The sequence below is a fragment of the Folsomia candida genome, unplaced genomic scaffold (assembly GCF_002217175.1).
Source record: "Folsomia candida strain VU population unplaced genomic scaffold, ASM221717v1 Fcan01_Sc025, whole genome shotgun sequence".
In the NCBI taxonomy this organism is placed as follows: Eukaryota; Metazoa; Arthropoda; class Collembola; order Entomobryomorpha; family Isotomidae; genus Folsomia; species Folsomia candida.
The window spans coordinates 1664526-1673276 of NW_019091217.1; the positions used below are offsets into that span (position 1 = coordinate 1664526).

The 8751-nt window shown below is 43.2% G+C and overlaps 1 protein-coding gene across 6 annotated transcripts in view; it reads right to left on the minus strand.

The window, feature by feature from the left end:
• Positions 1 to 8093, minus strand: part of LOC110859261 (protein nubbin) — a 43459-nt gene extending 35366 nt beyond the window's left edge. For 4 of the 6 annotated variants that reach the window (XM_022108166.2, XM_022108167.2, XM_022108165.2 and 1 more), the window contains exon 1: positions 6887 to 8093. In XM_022108166.2, coding sequence (XP_021963858.1) covers positions 6887 to 7280 — 394 coding nt within the window. In that variant the 5' untranslated portion in view covers positions 7281 to 8093. The remainder of the gene's footprint in view (positions 1 to 6886) is intronic. The other 2 variants (XM_022108168.2, XM_022108164.2) reach the window with 1 other exon arrangement.
• Between the last annotated feature and the right edge of the window lie 658 nt (positions 8094 to 8751).

Consider the following 8751-nt stretch of genomic DNA (forward strand, 5'->3'; position numbering starts at 1 on the left):
TGTTGTATGCAAAGGAGGCGGATTTACATAATATCGATCGTCCAACTTTAAAACAGCTTTCCCTGCCCAAACGGCGCAACGCCACCCGTTTTTCACTCCTTGGCACCAGGGAAAACTCTCACTCAGTCTTCTTTACGAGCGCAGCAGACGACTATTGATCGCAGGATGAGAATTCCTTCCTCCCGTCTCATCATCACCTCAATCTCCCGTCCCACCACCCATTACACCCACCAAACTAACTCCCCAATTATCCTCCCATATCGCCGCACAGTTTTCGTACATGCCTGCACAGCCCCACCTGCCAATCTAATTACGTCCCGACGCATTCTTCCAAATATAATATGACAGCATAAATGGTCTGAGAGATGAAAGGGAAAATGAGACGCTGCGTATGTACATACGTAGAGATGAGATGTGTGTATTTGCTACCAGTCCCGAATCGATCGATGCCATACGTTTGCTCAGAAAGCTATAACTTAATTACCATTTCTCGTCCAGTTGGGCAAATGGCATCGCCTCAACGACGAGAGAGAGAGACGTATTCTTATTTCTTTCCATATTCATTCATTACCTTCGTTAATGGAGGGAGTTGGGCTAAGTAAGTAAGTTGCTGGCTGCTGCTGCCAAATTCATTTTGCTGGGTGGAGGGAGAGTCAATAACTTTGGCGGTGGTGGAAATTAGAGATTCCCGTCGGCAGTTAGACCCGCACTTGAGTGGGAGGAAGGCGGAAGGGAAGGAATGAGCGAAGAACGGGAGCAGCAGCAGAAGAAGAATGAATATTCTCCGACAAAACTTATTTGCTTAACACATTGAAGCCCTTCCAATATTTGGTTGGACGCATAAATAGGAGAAAAGCAGAGACTTGAGTTGAAGAGAGATCATCAAAGTCCCGGAGAAATCGATCGATGGGAATAAGTCTAATTCCAGCAGAACGCTACGGCCACTGGTCGTGGTGAGCATAGCAGTTGAGCCGACTTGCCTTAACTGATCCCATCATCTACATTCTACATGCCGCAATCCACTAAGTATGCACAACTTTGGCGTGCTCTGCATAAACTTCATGCTTTCGTGGGAAGAGTAAAAGTCTGCGTACGAGTTTGGCCGTGGTTGGTGGTGAAAGTTGACAAAAGTTGGGCACGTCGAAGGCGTCGTGTGTGGAGCAGGCCGGAGCGAGCCGTTGTCCAGCGGGAGCGAGAGATAAAATAAATTTATTTGTTTGGCTGTTGTTCCCCAAATCTCCTTCCTCTCCTCCGAGAGGGCTTCTGTTTATTTATGCCAACTTTGCACTAATACGAATGTACAATGTGCAGCCAAATAAATAAATCCGCTATTGTGAATGCTGATTCGGCCAAGAAGCTTGCTCTCTGGATCTCATTGTGGCTGGCATCTCCCCGGGAGAGAAAGCAGATAAAGTGTGAGCCGTGAGCATAAAGGAAGCTGCTGGCGCGACCATAACGACCTGTGCAAGTGACCACCGTCGTCAGCCCCAGTAATGCACCCATCACTCCCAAGACCGCCACCACTGCACCACTGCCAAGAAAATGAGAGAAAGCTCATTTCTCCATCCACCCAAGCACCATTCCAGGAAACGCGTGCCCAACTACACAAGACGCACTTTTTCCCATCCTTCACATGAAAAAACACTTTCTCGGATGCACTTCTACTCTACTTCTTGCACCATTTGCAATGCAATAATGCCCTCGTTCGCCCGCCCCCACCATCGCAGCATTTCGTACTTATTCCTGCACCCATATCGAGCCCATGCTCTGCATATTTCCCCAGATTGATTTCATTATTCTGATGGATGGCCATTTCTCGATCTCTCGCATTAAATCGAAATTGTGCACGACGCGGAATGACAAAGCTGATTTCAGCATAAAAACTAGACGCAAAGACGAGAGGAATATATAGCAGCGAATTTTCAGACATGAGCTTACATGGCTGTTTACAGGTCATGAATAATACTCCCCGTATTAAGCCGTATATTCGTCATCGGTGCATGCAAAGTAGTTGAAAATTTCCAAACGATTCAGCAAATCATGCGTAATGACTTGTTGAATATGATGATAATATTAAAATTGTTTCCCAAATGCCTCAATTTTCCACCAAGCCAGATGATTACTCCAAATCCAAATAATAATCAGGCGCATAATGAGTGTAGTACTGCTGTCTAATCTGCCTGGTAAATTACTGAATTATGCATGCATTGAGCGGAGCAATATTTGTATAAATCATGAGCCAACTGTGTATGCACAAAGCACTCAGGAGGAGCAGGAGCAGAAGGAGGAGAAGAAGACGAAAAAACTGCCACTACTGATGGACAGGATGATAAGGATGAATGTTACCGAGTGGAAATGATAATAATTTAAAACATTCAGCTCAAAACTGCCTCATTGTCTCTATCCGTCTTAATCTACCTGCGGATGGATGGATGGATGGATGGATGGTGGAGTCTCGTCTGGGCAAAAGAGAGCAATCTTAATCATGAATCAAAGGAAAGAGAATGGGCAGAAAATTTGGGTTAATTATACAATTCACGATTCACAACGGATTGGCTGATGTGCGGCTCGTCCACAAGTCGTACGTTCCAAATACGCATTCCTACTTATTCCACGCTGTCATTGGAGTCAACGTTCACGGAACGGTTGCAATGTCCCTCACTCAGAATTATGAGAGTCGACTTTGCATGCATTTACCCCCTACCGTGGGGAACATGTTGAGAATCACTACCAGTCGTCAGCCACTTAAATTGCCTCTTTTAAGCTGAATTTGAAATCAGATCCTCATTTAACATCTCGCCATCGTATATATTTCAACCAAACGAAACAATTTACATTCCTACATTTTAAAATTTAAATTAGTTTATGGCTTTGATGTAAGTGAGCATAATTTCCCGATTTTTCATCCCTAAAGGGCTCAAAAACAATCTGTCCTCTGCACGGGGGGCCTTCATCGCGGAGAGAAAAGATTTACAAAAATAGGAGACCTTCATTCTCCCCCCGTCTCAGGTAGAAAGCTGAAATTGGATTTGATTTCCATTTGAATACTCGAATTGGATGTTGTTTTTTTATATTTTTGGAACTCGATGGTGGATAAAATTTAAATACTTGAATAAAAGCATTAATTTCAACTTCTTTTTTATCCTCCGTTTTTCTAATCCACAACCGCTAAATATTTCTTACTGTTATTTATTTTCTTAACTAATTATGTACGTGAGAAATTATTATGCTTCATAATATTTAACAATGCTGCATAATAGCCCAACCCATGATTTAATTTCTCTGCGTCCTAAATCTTTCAAAATGGTCGTTTCGAAGCGATTGGATGGTGGAGCTACGTGCAATATAGCGATGCATGCATGCATGCATACGTGGTGATTGATTCTAGAGCAATAATGGACCAATCAATCAGTTTACATATTTCCAAGTTGTTCTCTTGAGCAGAAAAAAAGCTCAACAATTGGCAATATGTCTGCGTCATCTAAATTTCAAATATGGCCAGGACCTCCCCAAGCGTTGCTCAACGAGCTGAAATTTGAATGCGGGGATAACTAGATTAGATGTAAATTGTGCACGAAGTCTCATTTGTTACCTGTCTCTCACAAATTATTGTCTGCCTACACTCTCTGCTTTACGATGATGAGATTTTCTTGACGATCCAAATGCTCTAGTTTCCCTCGATGATCCCTCGATAAATATTCCATTCCACGAATTTCAAGTATTCATAAAATTTTTATTAAGCAAATAATCGACCATGTACGTAGAGGAGAGGAAATCAATCACAAATTCTGTATGGTCAAATGCTAATCAATTTTTGACCACAGGCGCAGACATTAAAAAAGGCTCGATGCCGTTTTTGAAGGAAGGAGGCGGAGGGAAGTCGGGCTGACGAATTGCATCTCATCAATTCTTTCTCCATCAGCCCTTTCTTTATGAAGGATCGACATGCAATCCAATACCCACTTTTTCCTGTTAAAACAAACGGAAAAAAGATGCGTATTTTATATTTAAGTTGGGTTACTTATTGGAAATTGGATGTTCTTGGTGGCTGGTTACAGTGCATATACATACGTACGTACGTACGTACATAGTGAGATAGGAGAATGGGAGGGTATAGGTGGAAAGTTGGGGGGAATGATGATAAGTGGAGAAGGGCCGAGTTTTCATAAAATGGGAAAAGATCAAAAGAAGTGGAGAATTTGAGGGAGTCTGATCAATTCTAATTCCGAATTGTGATGCCAGCAAATAAAGGACAAATGCTGAATGGTCTCGTGGTGGTGGACATTTGAAACTTCTTTTTATCTTCACAAACAGCACCAGACAACTCAATTTCGCTTTTCAATCATCCATCCAAAATGTTTAAGTAAATGTTCCTCCGACTACCAAACTACATACGCAAGCAGGGAAAACGTCCTCCTGAATATTTAGTTGGAAGCGCAGCAGAATAAATTCTAAATTCTCTGTAAACTACGAGAAAATCTACTCATGAATCATCATCGCAATGTGTGTAAACAAATTGTGTTACGTAAACGAGGAATTTATAGTTCAAAAATCCTTACTGCATTCATTTACAAACAACGCAATACATACATACATACGACTCGACACTAACTAATTTACTCATTTAGTTTGATAAGCAGTTTGAAGTGATGATTGAACCACTTTTTATCAGAACAACATTTACATAAAAACAATCTCAGTGTGAATAATCTCCAAGCTGGTTGGTTGGTGGATCCTGCGTTTGGGGTGCAATGCAAGGAAAAGTGATTGTTGAACAAATAGCAGACACAAAGTTGTTGTTGTTGTGTGTCTCCATCAATATTCAATCCCAACTTGAGAGATTTGAGAGATTGGTACATTAATGCAGCTCAAGATAAATTATTCTTTCAATTTATTTAACGATCTGAATTAGTTTGTTCTTCTCAACTCTCTCGCTTCAACCAACGCGATGCATGAGCTCAAGAAATGCTATTCAATTAGCAGTAAAGCCACATTAAACTACATTAGTGGCAATATTTTCAAGGGACTCTGCTGAGATGTTGCACAATCTTTTTAATAATTCGATAGCCCTTAATTCATTCAACATGTGACGTGAGATTGACAATTGGTCCATAAAAAGTTACCGTGCAGGAGTGACTACAGTAATGCATGCACCTATAGGAAATTCAAATCTTATGCTGACATGACACAGAACAGAATTTCTGAGATGGTTGGCCTCCTGCGTAACTTGATATTTTTGATTCGGAAACCGATTTACATTTGATTTCAGTGAAGAATTCATGTCGTGATTAAGGGAACAAGGCATTTTGAGGTAGGGTGGGTCATGGACGGATATCCATCGCCTCGATTACTACATGTGGTGGGGGAGAAGGGTGGCATTGTTATTTACATACATACATGGCTCTCTCGTGCTGGTGGTGGTGGTGTGGGAGTACATCAGCATATTATTCATAAATTAAATGGTGGTGAGCCTAGAATAGAACAGGCAGCAGCAGAATTTCGTCATTTCGTTCGTTCAGAGGAGTGTGTGGACCAGACCTTAACGAATTCGGATTTCGAATGGAAACGAAGCGATTGGAGCATTGTGCTCTCTCTGGATTTAATCCTCCACAGGATTTGATTTGTTGAATGAATTTTGTTACCGAATTCATTACCCAATGCAACGGTATAAATGAATCCATGTATGTATGCGAGGATCAAAACTATGTATGTGCGTACATACTTATGATGACGCTGCTCTGCTGGCTGGATGGATTCGAAGGTCGTAAAATAAACAAGAGCTGGAAATTATGGTCGTCATTTTAGACATGATTTTCATTTCTTTGAGACTGCATGAACAACTCGCATGCATGATGTATGTGCATACATGAGGCACGTCGTATTTACGAGTGAGTGGGTGAACAGTCAGTCAGTCAGTTTAATGATTTGTGCTCTGGATTTTTGTGAATTGTGGTAAAATTATTTCTGACCCATTTGCCACATTGGATGCTCTCGGCCACAGAAATGAATAATCTCAAGTATTTATTTTATTTTTCGCTTAAAAGTCCATACACCCAACTACTTCACAGTTCACGGGCTGGATGGCCACCTTTGTTCGCCCCATTCAAACCTGGACAATGGGAATAATGTGTGATTGTAATTGTAATAACGATTGAAATTCAAAATTGCATTCAAATGTGGTGCTTTCGGAAATCTGGTCAGCTTTGGTTCCAACCCAGCAACAATAGCCCGAGAAATGAGTTGGAGATCAGCCCGCATTAATCAGTGCGTCCTCCTCCTCCACCACCTACACAACTCCTCCACGAACAAAATTGATGCTAAATTGCATCCACAATGCACCAGTTTGGGTCGTCGAGAGAGAGAGAGAGGACATAAATAACTGGGACAAAGACGACGGAGGAGGAAGGGTCCCCACACGCCAGCCTTCGCATTAGGCACGCTGACCAAAGCCCCAAAATCTGTAAATCTGATTCACATCCAGGAAGCAGAGTGGTCATTTCCTCATCTGCTGACTCTTACTTAAAACTGAAACAACTGACGAATTTAGTGCGACCTTTGCTCCGTCGCATGAATTATTACTCGAGCACTTTGCCTACTCAAAAGAATTTCATCAAACTTGCTGAACCGTGTCCTCCTAGTTGGACAAACTTGGAGGACAACAAAAGAGCTGGAGAGAGAGAGAAAGGGTCACTTTCTCAATCCTGCGTGTCGTGTGCCGTGCTGATTTTAAACAAATACATGAATGGATGGCTGCCCGTGACTCTGGATTATGCCGCATTAATAATTATAATGAGGATGATTATGCCAAGGTACAAACACAGAGCAGCCAATAATAAGACAATAATAAGACAATAATAAGCGAGAACAGGAGTGGAAGGGACCTCACCTCTGAAATCTTTGGGCCCCTCGTCGTCCTCGTCGGAGAAGTCTGCGTCCTCCTGGTCCCTGTCGTGTTGTGGCGGGGGCGTCTCACTTCCCCCCGGGGATGGTCTGGGTGGGAGGACGAGACGTGAGAGGAGCATGGGGTTGGGTGGGGCCAGGTTGAGGGCAGACGCGTTGATGAGGTTATTGATGGTGGCGAGGGTGTTGTTGTTGTTATTTGTGGGGATGGAGGAGGGCGAGAGACGGGTCATCTTGCCCCCACCGTTGGAAAGGTGCTGGATCAGTGGTGGGTGGTGTGCCTCCAACTCCAGCACACGCTTCATATCCCCACCTCCTCCTGAACGGTACTCTGAGACTGAGACTGGCTTCACGATGACGACCGACTCTCCTACCACCATGAGACACTGGATGACCCAACTACACCGCCTCGCATGTGAGCAACTACTAGGTGATGAAAGTGGCTTGCTTGCCTTGCTTTCGGGGCTATGCGAGACTTGGACAGGTGAGACAGCACAACAGTCTCAAAACAACAGACTTTCTCCGCTTTCTCTTTTGTGGGGTTTAGGGGGAAAAGTGTGAATGAGTGAAATGTCGTCGTACCTGCCGCTGTTGGGAGCCGAGCCGTGTGACGCAATGAATACGAGAGCAACGTAACAAATAAATTCCTCTACATCCAACCACTAAATAGTGACTTGTTCTTTTATGTCCACCAAAAAACTTGTCCCAAAAATGTTCACAACCCTATTTATTCACTTCTATTTAAATACGCTGATTAGACTTTTTCACCGGAAGTTATTTCGTTTTTTAGCCTTTTAGCTGAATATTATTGCGATAATAATAATATCGTGTGGATGTCTCCGTCGAAGAGGTGTTTCCAACGTGTCTTTAGGTATTGCACCTGTTTCGACCGAGAAGTTTGACAACTGGCTCGTCACCGGACTACATGGATTTGGTGGGAAGGAGTACGTGGCGACCTGGTCAGCGGTGGTGGTGTCTGGGCCAGAGTTGAGTGAGGAAAGAGTGGTCGAGAGCCCGAACTTTTGGTAAAAACTCGGGAGCCAGGGAATCAGGCTGAGAAGAAACTCCGAAAAATCGGAGTCAGAAGAGTGACCACTTCTGATGGAGACAAAGACAAGCGCAGTCAACACTCGCCTTCTTCTACATGAACGTACGCACGCTGGAACTCGCTCAGTGAGACTGAAGCCAAAACAACAAGAGAGTGCTCACCAACAATACGCTAACTTACTTGCTTATGCTTCGTTGGGGATACGGAAAACATTATTCACTACGGACTACTAATGTATGAGCAGGTTTCTACCTAGGTAACAATGAGAGATGATGCGGGTGGTGGTCGTCGTCGTCGAGGCAGATGTGGGTGTAGCAGCAAGCCCTTTACGAGCTAAGGGACCACTACTTCATCCACACCAGTATTCTACATATGTAGCGTACCATCACTGCATAAACCACTGCCCGTTAATCCGTACGTAAACGCACAAGTATTTCCCATCTCTGTGCAGTTTTCGTTTTCATACAGCCCTCATAATCTTATCTCACCCTTAACAAATTCGTTTCTGATTTTACTAAATTTTTACAAATCCTCATTAATACGAGTTGATTGTGCTTGGATTCTGGATGGCGTCATGCACTGCAAGTGCCGCCACTACCACGAGGTACATAATAATATGCTCATTTGCCATGTATTTCCCAGGTACAATATGTACATAGGTACGTACATCCTGATTTCTTGCATAATCGCAACGTCAGTATGAATATCGGCACCGATATTTAGTTCGTCATGAGTGTGGTCTCAATGTCTTCCTTGAATTGTGGCTGCTTCCATGCGTTGGTGACTGACTGAGAGGCAAGGCA